This window comes from Mucor mucedo, assembly GCF_025094135.1.
Source record: "Mucor mucedo strain NRRL 3635 chromosome Unknown EV154scaffold_59, whole genome shotgun sequence".
Lineage (NCBI taxonomy): Eukaryota > Fungi > Mucoromycota > Mucoromycetes > Mucorales > Mucoraceae > Mucor > Mucor mucedo.
Window position 1 is genome coordinate 107,063 of NW_026252343.1, and position 15,974 is coordinate 123,036.

Below are 15,974 nucleotides of genomic sequence, written 5' to 3' on the forward strand. Positions count from 1 at the left end.
GCTGAAAGGATATTTAAAAGCTGAAACATGCAAAAAAAAAGTATATCTTCAATTTTATTATAAAAAATTGTGGTGCATAAAGCTATGGCTTATTATTGAAGGTAAGGTAGTTACATACATAGTGGCTCATTATTAGCAGAAACAATAATGAACAATTCTTTTAGTAAACATATAAAAGGTGTCTTTACACTGTTTTGTCTCTAATGAAAAAAAAATGCTCATGTCGTTGTTTGATCCCCTCCCGTCGCAAGTCTTTCAAGATATTTTTGATTTATTATCGAAAGAAGATGCATATAATTGTTTGTATGTCTGCAAATTATTTCAAAAATATGCCCTCGTAGTATACTATAGAGAAATTGTATTAAACAAGGTCCGACTGGAAGATATGACATGCTTACAAAATCATGGTATTGCTAGAAGTCGTTTATACCAACACGGAGCTTTGGTTGAAAAAATTACAATATGTGATGACAAGCATGCCAATATAGCTCCAGGCCGTATTATTAGAGATTTAGCCCGTGTGCTTCCAAACTTAAAAACCATCGATATCTCTTCCAGTAACTTTTGTAAAGAATTTCTGTATTATGGTCTGAATATTGAAACACCCACAAACAACCTAAATCTTGAACAACTCATTGTTCCACAAAGAAAATGCGTTCCCGTACATGAGGATGCCCAAAAATTAACAGAAATACCCTTTCTATATAATTCCGCATGCAACAAGTTCCGTCAGACTCTCAAACATTTGGTAATTCGTGATATTGAATCACAATATTGGTTTAACAAAAAGGATATGTCTTATTCCCGTTATATTACTCAGTTTCCGAACCTCACACACTTAACCGTCTGGAATAACTTTGCGTTTAAGACCTTTAGCGGCGACGATACTACAGTTCTGAGTGTCATTCTCAAAGCATGTCCCTTCCTCGTTAGCATAGAATTAAGAAACAGCTTTGCCTTCGAAGGAAATTGCGACGCGAGTTCACAAGAGATGCTAGCCTTAAACAAGGAGATTCATCAACATGAAACAAATCGACACAACGAACAGCGTCTAAGATATGACATAACACCAGCTGCTAGTCCAGCTGCACCGCCCTTAGTTGTTACCAATGGTGTTCCAGCCTACAACACACAAATGAAAAGGGTACATCTTGTATTGCCTACAATTAGTGTCGTTGAAATGGATTATCTGATGACGTTTATTCCATCACACCAATTACAGAAATTTGAACTAAGACTCACGAGAGATACAATCGACAATTGGATTGAAAAAGATACAATAACAGCATTTGCATTTGCTCAATATCTATGTGTGGTTCCCAGCTTGGTATTTGAAGTGAGCAATCTGTCAATAGACGTCAACACAAAGAATCTAGGACCCAACCAAGCACGAAAAAATAAACTGTTAAAAGACTTTGTACACGTCTTGTTAGATAATCGTCGTCTCGAAACTTCACGTGCTGAAATCAACGTGTTCAATGGTAGAAAACCCGTCAAAAAATTCGTAAACTTTAGCTTCAATCTTGTTAATCATCGTACTTTGAAGTTTGAATACGCCCTGTCGTACGGGGATTTCATTAGGGAGCATCCCGAAACTACAAAGTCGGCTTTTTTAGAACTATTCGCTGGTTTCTGGAGCTGCGCCAAGTCTAATACTTTAGACTTGCAGTTGTCGTATGGTGACCCAACTGCAGTGATCAAGTATGCAACAAAAAAAATGAATGATGTTGATATTCTAATCGTTGGTTGTCGTAAAGTAGATATCCGAGGCAAGCAGTATCGGATTGAGTGTAATAGAGAATACGACGAGATCTCTTTGTATTTAGTGAATTTGAATATTGATTTAGAAGAAAAGCAATTTATACATTGGGCCATCATGTTACCCAACGTCACGTTTCTGTCACTTGAAAACTGTAACTTCCCCTGCAATATACAGCCCAAGAAAAAATTGTTTGACAGGTTGCTGAAGCTTGATCAATGTGTGCCGTTTGAATACGATCACTACACCCTTGATTTAACAATGTTCAGAAAATTAGAGTATGTTACTTTTACTCTTCCGCCAATTAAGTTAAATTGCAAAAAAAGTCATACTATATTCCAAACTGAGTTCATAACCGGCGTTAAAGGAAGAGATATCAAATTTCGCAAATCTTCAAACATTCCCAAAGACAGGGTGGTGTCTGTTACGGACGACACAGATTTAAACACAACCTACGTTCCCGTTCGCTCTTTGGACAGAAGAATGATTTCTATCAAATCGTACAAAGCAGTCTCTGTTACAATATTTAACGAAAATGACAGAGGAGACGAAGAAAAGATAATTTTCGGATAGTTCATATCATGGGTGAAAAGATAACAAAATAAAAAAGAAAGATATGAATTGTTTATTTAAACAATTGAAATTTATATGTAACATTTTTGTTGTCGTTTTTGGGGACGGTCTAACATTGTTTAAGCATCCTTAGGACAGATGAGTTCCTTATAATTCTTGATAGTACCAGAGAACTTGTTAAGAACACCACCTTCACAAATCCAAATTTCGTTACAGACGGTATTAATAAATCTTTCATCGTGAGAAACAATAATAACACCACCCTTAAATTCGGCAAGAGCGTCTTGTAACGCATCCATAGACTCCATATCCAAATGGTTAGTAGGTTCATCAAGAACCAAAATATGGGGATGTTGCATACTAAGACAGGCGAAAGCGACACGAGATTTTTGACCACCAGACAAAGTTTTCATAATTTGAAGACCAACCATACCAGTAATACCGAAAGAACCCAAGTGACGACGATATTCTTCTTCGGTCTTACCAGGGAACTGATCTGCCATGAATCCGACAGCGTTCTTTGTTAAATCAAGTTGATCAATATGATGTTGTGTAAAGTAAGCAATACGAAGACGGCCATTTCTATGCACAATACCAGAGGAAGGCTTGTTCTCCTCTGTTAATAATTTCAACATGGTAGATTTACCAGCACCGTTAGGACCAACAACAGCAATACGTGAATCCATTCTCAAATCGATATTCACATGACGGATAATTGTCTTTTCAGGAGTGTAACCAAAGGTGACCTCTGACATTTGAAGAATAGGTGGTGATAATGAATCGGGATTAGGGAATTGAAAGGTGATTTCTTTTTCAGCCTCAGGAGGTTCCAAAACCGGTAATTTCTCAAGAATCTTGATTTTAGATTGTGCCTGAGGGGCACGTTTGGCGTTATATCTCCAACGATCAATGAAATCTTGGAGATGCTTACGATATTGTTCTTGAGATTCATATTCTCTGAATTGTGCCTTACGACGCTCTTCCTTGGTAGCATGGAAGTTGGTAAAGTTACCCTTATAGTATTCCAATTTCTCTGAGTGCATGTACAAAATATCTGTAGCAACTTCGTCCAAAAATTCTCTGTCGTGAGAAACTACAAGCAAGGTATTTGTCCAAGACTTGAGGTAGTTTTCTAACCAAACAATGGCAGGGATCTTAACGTATATTGTCAGCCATGATATTTAAACCCCAAAATCACAATACTTACATCCAACATGTTATCAGGTTCATCAAGCATCAAAACATCAGGCTTACAGAACAAGGCACGAGCAAGAGAAATTCTCATTCTCCAACCACCAGAGAATTCTCTTGTAGGTCTCTTTTGTTCGACAGCACCAAAACCAAGACCTGCCAAAATAGCAGAAGCCTTACTTTCAGCCTTATCACTCTCAATTTCGGTCAACTTAGCAAAGACTTCCTTCATTTCAGTGTTCAATTTATCCTTCTCAGCTTCCAAGGCCTTCTTATCATCCTCGGTCAAATTCTCTTCGTCATTTTGCTCAGCTTCAATGGCGTTAATTTTACGAGTCAAGTCACGTTCCTTTTCAAGCAAATGCTCACGCCAGACATCGGCACGAAGAACCATTTCAATAGCAGGAGTATCGTCACCAACAACCTAAATAAACGTGTGAGCCTTTTTTTTTCTTTTTTTTTTGCATAATATTCGTGTCGTAAGCTTACTTCTTGCTCAACGTAGAGAAGAGAAATATGTTGAGGTACAGAGATTTCACGACGAGCCATAGCTCTGAGTAAAGTGGATTTACCGATACCGTTCTTACCGACAACACCATAACGTCTACCAAAAGCAACTGTCAAGTTGGCATCGGTCAAAATACGACGGCCAGCAAATGAAATATCGAAATTCTCGATCTTGATATCCTTGTTCTTTCCTTTGGTGGTGGTATAATCCAAAATAGGATTGTATAATTTGTACTCTTCCTGCATCTTCTTTTGTTCGTCTAACAAACGAGAAGCTTCGTATTCAACCTTCATGTTACTCTTTTCACTACGTTTAGCCATTTTGGAGGCAATCTTCATTTCGGCTTTACGTAATTTATCCTGATTAACTTGAGACTGAATACGACGACCTGAAGCGTGCTCTAAATCGACAGCACCTCTACCGAGACTGGAGGTTGCTGAGACACCACTTTGGTTGCCCATGGTGAAAGAGTGCTCTAATTTCGATAATTTAGCAGGTGCGGCAGCCTTTTGGTTGGCTTGTAAAAGACTGGATAAATGTTCACAAAGTTCGTTGATTTTATCTTCATCGCCACCAGCATCAATCAAGATGGGTTTCACGAAATCTGCAATGGCATCCTCATCATCTTCGAAGTCGTTTTCGCGAAGATAACCTTCGATATATTCAACAATAGCTTCGTCTGCTCCAGGAACAGCCTTTCTGATGAGCTGAATCGACATTTGTTCGTTTGCTTAAAAAGAAAGAGACCTAAAAGTTTTCTGAGGATTCCCCTCGCACCGCAGCATTTGAAATTTCCCCTGCTGAGATGTATTTTTTGGCCAGATTTTTGGTGGCTAAGTTTTCAAATCAATGACTGTGACTTGCGATCCTTCAAGCGTGTAAAGTGATTCTGGGTGTATAGAAACAGGAAAAAAAAATATTTGTTTTTGTGAATCCATTAAATTTATAATGTACCAAGATACTTTTGAAGACGACGATTTGATCGCCGAGGTCGAGCTTGTTGCTCAAGCCCGTTATTCTCAAAACAATGATGTTGATGATGGTTTTGATACCGAAGGTAAAAAAAAAAAAATATGAGGGAAAACTTTTTTTTTACATGCCCGAGATTTAACACCCTGACATAGTTGTTTCCAGCCAAACAACAACTGCTCAAATTCCTGATGGCGTCAGAAACTTCATTCTTCATTTCTACCGTAATGTTATCGATAACAATGTTTATGAACTCCACAACATTTTCGATAGTTCTTTCAACAAATTAACCGAAAAGTATTATCAAAAGCAAGCATGGCCCGAGGCTGAAGTCATTTCCCCTCTTGTCAATGATGGTAAACCCAACACAGAAAACTGGTTTTTTTTTGTCTAAGATGCAATTGCTGATTTCAACCTTATTTTATAGATCAAGTTTTCTTGACATTGTATCGCGAGCTTTATTATCGTCACATCTATGCTCATTTAACCCCTACTTTAGACCAACGTTTCCATTCTTACGAGAATTATTGTGATCTTTTCAACTATATTTTGAGTAAATACAACATTCCGTTCAACATTTTCAGGATTACGCGACTAATTATAACCTCATCTCGTTTTTAGACTCTGAAGGACCTGTTTCTTTAGAATTGCCCAACCAATGGCTTTGGGATATTATTGACGAGTTTATTTATCAATTCCAATCTTTCTGTAACTTCCGTGATCGCACCAAGAACAAGTCTGATCAAGAAGCTGTTTTGATGCAGGAAAATTCCCAAATCTGGAGTTGTTACAGTGTTTTAAACGTTCTTTACTCTTTCATCCAAAAGTCTCGTATCAATGAACAATTATTAGTTAGTAAGAACGGTGGCGATATGATGGAAGCTGCCGGTGAATATGGATCTCGCCCTCTTTACAAGATGTTGGGTTACTTTTCTATCGTCGGTCTCGTTCGTGTCCACTGTTTGTTAGGTGATTACGTTCTTGCCTTAAAGATGATGGATAACATTGTTTTGAACAAGAAGGCTATGTTCGCTCGTGTCACTGCCTGTCATGTTACCACTTACTACTATGTTGGTTTCGCTTACATGATGCTCCGTAGATATGCTGATGCCATCAAGGCTTTCTCAACTGTTTTATCTTTCATCCAAAGAACTAAGCAATACCACTCTCGCTCATACCAATTTGATCAAATTGCCAAGAAGGGTGACCAAATGTACGCTCTTTTGGCTATTTGTATTGCTCTCTGTCCTACCAGATTAGATGAAAACATCCATTCTCAACTTCGTGAGAAGTACGGTGAACAACTCTTCAAGATGCAAAAGGGTGAAGAATCTCTTCCTGTCTATGTTGATTTATTCCAATTTGCCTGTCCTAAATTCCTTTCCCCCAGTGGTAAGGGTGCTGACCCTCATCAAAACCAACTCAAGGTTTTCATGTCTGACATCAAGAACCAAATCAACCTTCCTACTCTTCGCTCATTCATGAAGCTCTATACTTCTATGGGTATCGAAAAGTTGGCCAAGTTTTTGGAAATCGACTCTGAAGAACTCACCACTCAATTATTAATCTTCAAGCAAAAGTCTCGCCAATACAAGTGGGTTAGCGGCAACCTTTTGGAAGGTGAATATTTACCCACCTCAGATCTTGACTTCTGTTTGAAGCAAGATGTTGTTCATATTGCTGAGTCCAAGGTCGGTCGTCGTTATGGTGATTGGTTCTTACGTAACATCAACCGTTGTGAAGATATCTTGGCTAATTTAGAACTTAGCAAGGCTTAAATAGATTTCCTCTGTTTTCATAATTTTCTCTCTCTCTCTCTCTCTCTTTTTTTTTTTACATACAATCTCGATTATTACACAACTATTACTTTTTTTGTTGCCTTACTTTTCAAATTACAGTTAAAATTGGTCAACATTAAAAATAAATTGACCATTCCTTTAAACAAATGTCAATGCTGCACATCCTATGTAATACATAATCTAATTGTTGATAGCAGGAAATGATTATGGCTTCGAAATGTTGCCGAATGAGGATACATACACTCTGACATTACAAAGGAAGTTAAGCCTTTTGTAAATGGTGTATTCATGAATTATCAGCTACTTCATCATTATAAGGTCTGTTTTTAACCGGATGTTAAATGTGGTACCATAAATCCTGCATAATAATGTCTAAAAAATTTGAAAACTATCATGTCTGTAATAATCCTGATGATCTATCATCTAAAGTTTAAAAATTTAGATTGGAATCATTATTTTGGGTCTAATCAGTTGATTTAAATATTTCTGTGATTCTTTAATTTATTTTAAAGGGAACAAAATATAAGAAAAGAATATTAATAAAAGGTCATAACGCTTCCCTTCGCAGGTATTATCCTGATCAGGTGATAAGAGTTTAAATTCTCAGCCATAAAAGAAAGAGTCTTCACCCCATGAGGGAAAAAATTCAATCTAAATAGCACCCCTAGCATTGACCTGTTATAAATAGTAACAAAAAGAAACAATAAGAGAAAAATAATTTAAGACCGAAAGCAAAATGAATAATACGAGAAAAGATATATAAAAAAAAAGATATGGATTGAGATTAGCTCATTAAGTTTATACTGTGCATGTTACTGGATACTTACTCAGACAAATATCTTTGGTTGAGAGATACTTTGATGTTGACATCTTTTACATCCACCTTCGACAACGCCAGTCTCGACTGTAGGAGGTTCAACACCACTAGGTCCTTCAGGAATCAAGGGCCAGGTCAAAAATTTGTTTGTTTGATTTTGTTTGAAACCAGTATCAACAATGTTAAGACGTTCACAATAGTTGGTAACCTTGTTCCAATCACGTTCGACGTTTTTCAAATCACGAGAGAAATAACGGAAAGATCTTTGAAAGATCTTACGATTAATATCGCTATCCAAATGAGGCTTCATTTCAACGTATTCCTTATAAGCGCCAGCCGGGTCAGAAATCATGAAATCGGTAGCACGTTTGATAGCACGGAGATACTTTTCAATTTTGTCAGGGTTATTTTGAATGAATTCTTCATTACCAATGTACAGGATCTATTAAAGTTTAACCAGTCAGTTTTTCACATTTTTAAAGGATCTATGAGTGAACCCTTACCGAACAAAAGCAACAGCAACCTAACTCGGCTAGTTCATCTATACGGAGCATCTTAACATCATCGCGGGATCTTCCTTGCTTTACAGACCATTCTTCGAGCTCGACTTGTTGAACGTTTTCAATTCCAATGCCAGCGTCAATGTCACCGCGAATAATAGCATCCGTAACATTCATACCGACACGAACAGCATCATAATCGTTAGGAGTCATACCAAAGTGACTAGTTAATTCATCTAACTGGATCTTTCCAAACTCGCCAACGTAACCGATACGTTTACCACGAAGCGACTTGAAATCAGTAGTGATTCCGCTTTTGTGGCTCAGATGGATAACACCTGTAAATGGTTCATCTAAAAGTGTACCGATAGACTTGATAGGATAACCTCGGGCCTTTCCGGCAATAGTATGGATCATGGCCTTCAATCCCAGGTCAACTTTTCCAGAGCCAATAATTTCAGTGACATCCGAAGGATCGTTGGGTTCAAGGATAGCTACCTTGATACCTTCTTCAGTAAAATAACCAAGCTTGGAGGCCAAGAAGAGGGGCAAGTGGTAAGGCGTAGCTTTCCAGTTAAGGAGAACAGTAATTTTGTCGGTAGATTTGGTCATAATAATAAAAATGCGATGAGTACAGGAGAAATTAAAAAAAAGTTATGCTGTGCCTTTTATAAACACAGATGATCACATAAGAACAGACCACAACTCGTGTAACAGTTATCAAGATCTAATGCACTACTTTATTAAACGTACTCACACGATGACTCAACTTGCATAGAGATCTCGGCTCCTTTATCTTTAGATTTAAGTTAATGTGGATACGATCTTCATTACTGCTATTCAGCCCGATGGCACGAAGATAAGCTCGCAACAACCAAATATTGAAAGTCACTGTTTTTGTAACCTTCCAACCCATCGGTCCAAAAAAAACCCTTAGTTTTAGTTAGATGAACTGAAAATAGGTATACTTTAAAGCTCGGCTATTACAAACATTAACTTTATGGCTATTATCCAAACAAAACATCCCAATTTAGATTTTTGGATCATCCGCGACTCCTGCTCTACAAACAAAAAGCCGTAGCGGCCGCCGATTATTGTTTATTTTATTTTTTTATGTACTGGTAACTGAGCTTGTTAAGAAGTAATATGCAGCCCCTTCAAAATATAGTTAATGTTATCCTTATAATCTGGGCGGACCAAGCTTTTTTATGTTAAAGGTAATTTAAACGGTTTATAATTTCGAATATATAATGAGATACATGCCTATCGAAATATTTTCTGTCTTCTTCTTTTATTCATGTCAAAATGATTTCACAGTTACTACAATTTCTCTTCCTTGCAATTTTAGGGGCTAATTTGGTAGATGCAAAATGGCTATCTGTCATCCCAAATGCTCCAGTCAGAAGCATAAGTAAAGTGTTTGGTATCCCCACTTGGTTATCTCATATTGAAGGTAAAGCGTTTATAGACATATTTTATAAAAAAATAATCCTCTTAATATAAAATGACAGATTATGATGATGATGCTATGAACGCAACAACCGTATTTTCCGTCGTTTGTATCGCTGTATCTACAGTGTATGCTTTGTACTACCTTGCTTTTATATACGTACCCACACAGGCTCGTGGTCGACAATCGATTGGTCCTTTCAATACACTTGTTATGCTTTACTTGATCGCTACCTTCTTTGCCACATTTTCGTTCTCTGTAATGAGCGTAGGTAGAATTTGGGCTTCGTTCGGTGTATTTCATAATTTGTTTGAAATCGCGTTGTTGTCACATATTATGTTTCGTCAAAAGTCAATTATGTAAGTAACATAAGTTAGAGCACATATACTACTTCTAAATACGGGGGGTTAACGTGTTCATGTATAATTTTCTGTAGGCAAAGACGTTTTGTAGCCACTTGCTTTATCTATTTATTATTGACAATGTTTATTGTAATTATCGCACCATGGCCTTTAGATGCTCTTTTCTTCAAATTCCAAGGATTAGCAACCGATTTCTCCCTAAGTATTGATTTGGGTAGATTATATTATCATAACAAATCCATTCATCGTAAAGCCAGCGTCGGTACAATGATTCCATCCAGCGACGATGAAGAGGATTCGGATGAGTACACAAAAGAGTGTGATCTATTGATACAACAATTACAGCAGCAGCAAGTTGAGCAAGAAAAGCAAATGGATGCCGACCCAAAGAAAGCCATGTCCATGATGGTACCAGTTCATAAAAATATATCTGTCTTGTACACAGCAGCCCTTTTACACGCTGTTGGAAACGCTTTAGTTACATTTTCCAACCATTTTTACTTGTAAAGTGTTCACTCCCTTTTTTTCTATGTTCTTCCGTATTTACTGATTTTCAATTTTAGGTGGATCATCTTCCAGTTTATCTATGCTATCTCATTCCCCATGTACGCATATTACTGTATTGCCGAACCCAATGCAAGCCGCGTAAGCTTCTATAAAGTTGATTATGCCAAGGAAGCCCTCGTTATGGTGATGGGAGCAACATTAGCAGGTGTGAGCATTGCTGTCGGTATATATAATTCAGGAATTAAACTTTAAATAAATAAATTCTTACTTTTAAGTTTAAACAATTTCCCCAAAACTAAACAAAACAACCGACCCTTAATTTCTTTATTTAATTATTAAAAGATAGTTAGCGATGAAGAATTATTTGGGGGTCCCTTTAATCATATACCGTTCATATACTCTAAAATGCTTGCATTAGCAAGAGAAGAACCTGAATAATATGTTATAATTCTGACCGTCTCACTCCTAATCCCGATTATTCCATCCATCGCTCAGGCCATATGAATTCAATTTTCTGTCCTTCGTTTACATCAGATACATATAATTTAATAATAATATATGATGTAGACTCTTAATTCTGTCACCACTAATACCATGGGAGAATCTTATACATTTATGTGCAATAAATGCTATTCACAGGTTCTAATTCCGACAGGCCGCGGGGAGAGGGGGAGGATAACGTGTTTTCAACTGTTACATAAACATTGATTGTATTAAATCACCATGACGATGGATACAGAATTACTTTAATGACCACAATGCACTGCCAAATCATTATGATGTGGTGATACAGAAGAGCTTTTTATAAGGAGTAAGATCATGGATCAAGCCGCGCTTATTCAATTCTAATAAGAGAATAGTGCCTTGAAAATGTGTAACCCCCCCCCCCCCCCGCACATACTGTCGCAATTTTAAAAAAAAAAGTATATTTTCTACAAACAAAAAAAAAAAGGATTGACCGATTGAAAAGGCGCATGTTTGTTTTAGCAAACGAGACACTAATCTAACTGACAGTATATTAGAAGTAAAATATCAATGATATTGTGACTTTCTAAACACATCAGTATAAAAAAAGATTAGGTCATTAATGCACCCTTATGGAGAGATGATCTCTGTAAGAAAATCATTTGACGATATAACGTCCAGACTTAAGATCAAATGCCATTTCTGATGTTAGTAAACACAGTTTTTTCTGAAAAACGTGATTACTTAAGCAGTACAAGAGGTCGTTACTTGTAAATTTAACATCGGAGCCACCCCGGAAATGAAGTATTCCAACCTTGTGTTTAGAAAGTTTAGTAGCATATTCACCAATAAGACATAAATCGGTGCTGAATTCTAGTTTCTGGTATTCGGTGAAGTCAAAAGTGGTTTGATACTCAGTTGCAATTTAGAGAAGCAGTTAAAACAATGAAAATCACATGCTAAATTACGCGAGCGAGTACAGTGCCTTTTTCAGGGTGAAATTCCTGCACAGAAAAACAAGATCACTTGAATGCGGCATATTCGGCCCATTTGTAATATATAGTCTTAAGAGAACATACATTGTCAACTAAAAAGAAAAGCCGGTAGTTTCAATATCCGTTGGGGGGTGCAAATGCGTCTGATAAATGCCATTGGTACCGAAATTTGTAATGGAGGTTAGAAAAGACTTTGGTGGTGTAACGTACAAAACTACAATAAGATTAGATTAGTCCAAAGGAACAGAGTGATCAAGATGACGTTTTGATCTTTCATGTGGCAAATTAACCTGTTAAATTATGGGTAAAAATCTTATCAGGGGAATTGATAATTCCTTATTTGATATCTTTTGATTGTACAGACTAGACAATCGTGCTTTTAAAAATGACATGGACATGATTGGCTGAACCGACTCTTATCAAATTGAAATAGATAATAAATTCGCTATCTTTCAGTTTCCGGAGATGGCCTATTTGTATACCCTCCCCCCAGTTTCTTTTATATATATAAACACATATATAAAAGCCGTCGATCCCTAATTTCTCTCTCTTTCGTTATTCTTTTTCAATTATATTCAAAAATGAACTTATCAAAACCATCGTCGTATGTCGTATTCTCAGGTGGATCAGCCTGTAACCATATTTTAGACGGCTTTCATAAGACAGCTGCCAACGACGTTACCTACTTGCTCTCCATTTCAGATGACGGTGGCTCATCCGTAAGAATCTTGCTCATTAAACAAAATAAAATAAAACTTAGCAAAAAAAAAAAAAAAAATCAAAAACTTTAGAGTGAACTTTTGCGTGTGTTGGGCGGTCCTAGCGTCGGTGATCTGCGCTCTCGTTTAATTCGCTTGATGGATGCTTTAGATGAAAATTCCACCAAGGAAATGAGAGCCATTAAAGATTTATTAAGCTATCGATTACCTATTGATAAAAATCACCAACGAGTTCGTGATGAGTGGGCTTTGATTGTGGAAGGTCGTCATAGGTAAGGAAGGAGATAGAATATCCAACATGTGCTTGCACACACACACGCCCAAAATATACTAAATCAGCAACTCTATAAATAGTCTTTGGAATGATATCTCTATTGAAAAACGAGAAGCAATTCGTGGATTCCTCACATTGTTTGATTTTGAGATTTTAAAAAGAGCACACAAACGATTCAATTTTTGTAATGGTAGCATTGGAAACTTCTTCTTGACAGGCGCTCGATTATTTACTGGATCATTGGAAGCTGCGATATTCTTATTTGCTTCAATTATCGGAATTACATCAGTACCAACGTCAGTTGTTCCAGTGATTAATACAAACCAAACGGTCACTATCGCTGCTTCTTTAATGAATGGTGAAACATTAGTCGGACAATGTGAAATCTCCCATCCGTCTCCTAAGCAACCTCAAAGAAAGAATGGTGCATCTACCCCACGAAGAAAAAGAACAAACCCAATTGATGCATTCTCCTGCTTTGAGGATCCTTTTAGTACAATGTCCATGACTTCAATGAATGACCAACAAACCACCAAAATGTTAAATGATGACGATAACTCAAATGACAATTTATTCTTTTCGAAACAAGTAGACCAAAAGTTAGATTCGCCTATCGATAGAATTTATTATATTAATGAATTCGGTCAAGAAATCTATCCTGTGCCTAACCCAAAAGTGGTGAGTCATTTATCAGCCAAAAAGACGCTTGTTTACTCTATTGGCTCTTTGTATACATCACTGATCCCCTGCCTCGTTTTACGTGGTATCGGAAATGCGATTTCTCAATCCCAGAGTTTGAAACACAAGGTGCTATTACTAAACGGTACCAACGATCGTGAAACAAGTGATTATACCGCATTGGATTTTATCAATGCCATCACATCCGCGTTAAATGAGAGTCAAAGAATAGACGCACGCCGTGCCTTTTATCAATCCTGTGATGATGAAGAAGAGGAAGATGACGATGATTACATCCCTGAATATTCGAACAGCAGAACAAGCAGTGTTACTAGCACCACAATTAATACCCCACCTTCATCCTACTCCATGAATAGTCATCTATCAACAATGGCTATCGGAAGTATGCCTGGTTCCCCATCGCATCATTATCCCCCTTTCCCTTCCAACTCATTTTACCCAAGCCCGATTTCAGCATTCATTACACACATGGTGTATCTCGACAATAGTGCAATCAAAGTTGACGTCAACGCTATTGAAAAACTTGGTATTAAATGCATCTGCATGAAAGGTTCTACCTCTGATATAGGAGAGCCCATCTATCACGAAACCTACTTTACCGAAACGATAGAACAAATTGTAAATAACTAAAATCCCCTTCCCCAATCCCCTTCTTTGTACTATACTCATTCAACAAAAAACAACAACAAAAAACAAACAATATACTCTTTCTTTTTTTCATATCTTCATATACAATTATAATAAAAACATATCTAATATTTGCCTTACATAAAAAAACTTTAGGTATTTGATTCTTTGCTTGCTGATCGAGACCCGTCCTTGCAGGACTATTATGCAGGACACATGCCTATTTATGGAAATATGAAGTGATCTTTAATAAAATATATACGCATGGGGCAGAAAATCATGAGAGATCTAATAAACCACCCGTTTTTGATTATCTCATGATCATCACCTTGATTTAGATCTATTTTTAAAAAAGGGTGGTTTTAAATCACAAAAAGAAGTCTAGATTTCTAGTGGTTATTTACTTTTATTTTGATTATGCAATTCAATACATGAAAGAAACCTCTTTGATCAAAGGCCCATCTGATCACAAATAACGTTGAAACAGAGGGATTTGGATTTCAACGGATTGTGACTCAGGTCCAATCTGCCCTTCGTTGCTACACAAAAAAAAATCCTCCCGTTTTCTCCTAATTATAGATGCTATATTTATGTGATGCTGAAAAAAAAATGTGTTTGTTCTATTGTCTATAATAAGTGAGTAGATGTCTGGCAAATGTATGTGTAATAAATGCAAGTTTTAACATGTACATACCCCGCACAAAAAACTTATCACTTCTTATATAAATTTTACTGGCTAACCCAAGTAGTACTATAATATAAATGCCAGAATAAATTACCACTCGGTATTTTCCATTTAGACGGTGGAAAAAGAATAAAAAAAAAATCAGTTTCCAACTAATCATACTAGAAGATCTGATGCAATGATAGAGAAATCCTCTTACACCTGCCTTGCTGCTTTGGAGGAGGTACTGTCTTCAGTTTATCTAGACGAATCCTTAGTGATGTTTGCTTTTTTAATCTTTGAAGAGTGCCAACTGCTCTCTTTATTGATTTTTCAATCTTGACTGATCTGATTAAAAATACAATGTGTGTAGATTGCCCCATACAATATTTTCTGGGTCATTTATGTGGTGATATGGTGAACATCGAATGAAGTTGCTCTGTTTGTTAAAATAAATGATTTATTTCCCAGTTGACTACTTCAACTTACTATATTGACCAAAAGGGCGCATTATGATCCGGCATTTCAATTTAGATGTATAATTAAAATATCGATCATAATAAATATAGTTATTGAAATAAAAAGAGCCCCTCTCCTACTGGAGAATTTTTTCCCTAACCTACTATACATATATGCCTATAAGCATATTCTCTATTTAATAAGATGCCATGTCTTATTTACGAAACAAGTTAATCATTTTATTTGGATCGATTTGAATAGATGGATATGAGCAAGTTACTATGTGACAATGACAAGTAAAACTTTAGTAAGACTAAGCTCTAACAAATAAAAGCTTATAATTTAATACTTTTAGAGGTATTACTGCCCACACGTGACTTTTTTTGTACAGTGGCTCCACCCCCAAAGTTCGTTTTCCAATTAACCAAAGTCGCTCTGGTCTCCGACTGAAATTCGCTTGTCTTACAGCCCAAAGTTCGCTTTTTTATTGGCCAAAGTTCGTTTTTGCAAATGGCTCAAATTCGCTTTTGTATCGCTCAAAATTCGTTTATGTTATCATTGAAGTTCGTAATTTTATTGAAGATCTAAATTGACCAAAGGCCCATCAAAGTTGTCGCTTGACAGCGGTCTTTCATAC

At 36.7% G+C, this 15,974-nt stretch overlaps 7 protein-coding genes across 7 annotated transcripts; 4 read left to right on the plus strand and 3 right to left on the minus strand.

Annotated features, from left to right (window-relative positions):
• Window positions 1–214: 214 nt before the first annotated feature.
• EV154DRAFT_482451 (uncharacterized protein) lies at window positions 215–2,332 on the plus strand (the record flags this gene model as incomplete). Its single annotated transcript, XM_051598498.1, has 1 exon — window positions 215–2,332. One exon carries the CDS (start codon window positions 215–217, stop codon window positions 2,330–2,332), a length of 2,118 nt encoding a protein of 705 aa, XP_051456574.1.
• Window positions 2,333–2,361: 29 nt separating this feature from the next.
• EV154DRAFT_603443 (P-loop containing nucleoside triphosphate hydrolase protein) lies at window positions 2,362–4,887 on the minus strand. The gene is made up of 3 exons (XM_051607354.1): window positions 4,013–4,887; window positions 3,540–3,947; window positions 2,362–3,486 (listed from the first exon to the last, which is right to left on the minus strand). Exons 1-3 carry the CDS (start codon window positions 4,748–4,750, stop codon window positions 2,452–2,454), a joined length of 2,181 nt encoding a protein of 726 aa, XP_051456575.1. The 5' UTR covers window positions 4,751–4,887; the 3' UTR covers window positions 2,362–2,451.
• A 71-nt stretch (window positions 4,888–4,958) lies between these two features.
• On the plus strand, window positions 4,959–7,234 carry EV154DRAFT_256700 (RNA polymerase I-associated factor PAF67-domain-containing protein). Its single transcript, XM_051594636.1, has 4 exons — window positions 4,959–5,088; window positions 5,156–5,356; window positions 5,428–5,553; window positions 5,622–7,234. Exons 1-4 carry the CDS (start codon window positions 4,980–4,982, stop codon window positions 6,776–6,778), a joined length of 1,593 nt encoding a protein of 530 aa, XP_051456576.1. The 5' UTR covers window positions 4,959–4,979; the 3' UTR covers window positions 6,779–7,234.
• A 1-nt stretch (window position 7,235) lies between these two features.
• EV154DRAFT_256691 (NMT1/THI5 like-domain-containing protein) lies at window positions 7,236–8,750 on the minus strand. The gene is made up of 3 exons (XM_051594635.1): window positions 8,120–8,750; window positions 7,627–8,058; window positions 7,236–7,474 (listed from the first exon to the last, which is right to left on the minus strand). Exons 1-2 carry the CDS (start codon window positions 8,726–8,728, stop codon window positions 7,627–7,629), a joined length of 1,041 nt encoding a protein of 346 aa, XP_051456577.1. The 5' UTR covers window positions 8,729–8,750; the 3' UTR covers window positions 7,236–7,474.
• Window positions 8,751–9,421: 671 nt separating this feature from the next.
• EV154DRAFT_482455 (uncharacterized protein) lies at window positions 9,422–10,687 on the plus strand (the record flags this gene model as incomplete). Its single annotated transcript, XM_051598499.1, has 4 exons — window positions 9,422–9,569; window positions 9,628–9,925; window positions 10,003–10,431; window positions 10,492–10,687. The coding sequence occupies 4 exons, from the start codon at window positions 9,422–9,424 to the stop codon at window positions 10,685–10,687; spliced, it is 1,071 nt and encodes a 356-aa protein (XP_051456578.1).
• A 1,706-nt stretch (window positions 10,688–12,393) lies between these two features.
• On the plus strand, window positions 12,394–14,400 carry EV154DRAFT_512170 (uncharacterized protein). Its single transcript, XM_051601895.1, has 3 exons — window positions 12,394–12,614; window positions 12,687–12,886; window positions 12,969–14,400. Exons 1-3 carry the CDS (start codon window positions 12,477–12,479, stop codon window positions 14,215–14,217), a joined length of 1,587 nt encoding a protein of 528 aa, XP_051456579.1. The 5' UTR covers window positions 12,394–12,476; the 3' UTR covers window positions 14,218–14,400.
• Window positions 14,401–14,617: 217 nt separating this feature from the next.
• EV154DRAFT_512173 (uncharacterized protein) lies at window positions 14,618–15,464 on the minus strand. The gene has a single exon (XM_051601896.1). The coding sequence runs from the start codon at window positions 15,057–15,059 to the stop codon at window positions 14,835–14,837; it is 225 nt and encodes a 74-aa protein (XP_051456580.1). The 5' UTR covers window positions 15,060–15,464; the 3' UTR covers window positions 14,618–14,834.
• Between the last annotated feature and the right edge of the window lie 510 nt (window positions 15,465–15,974).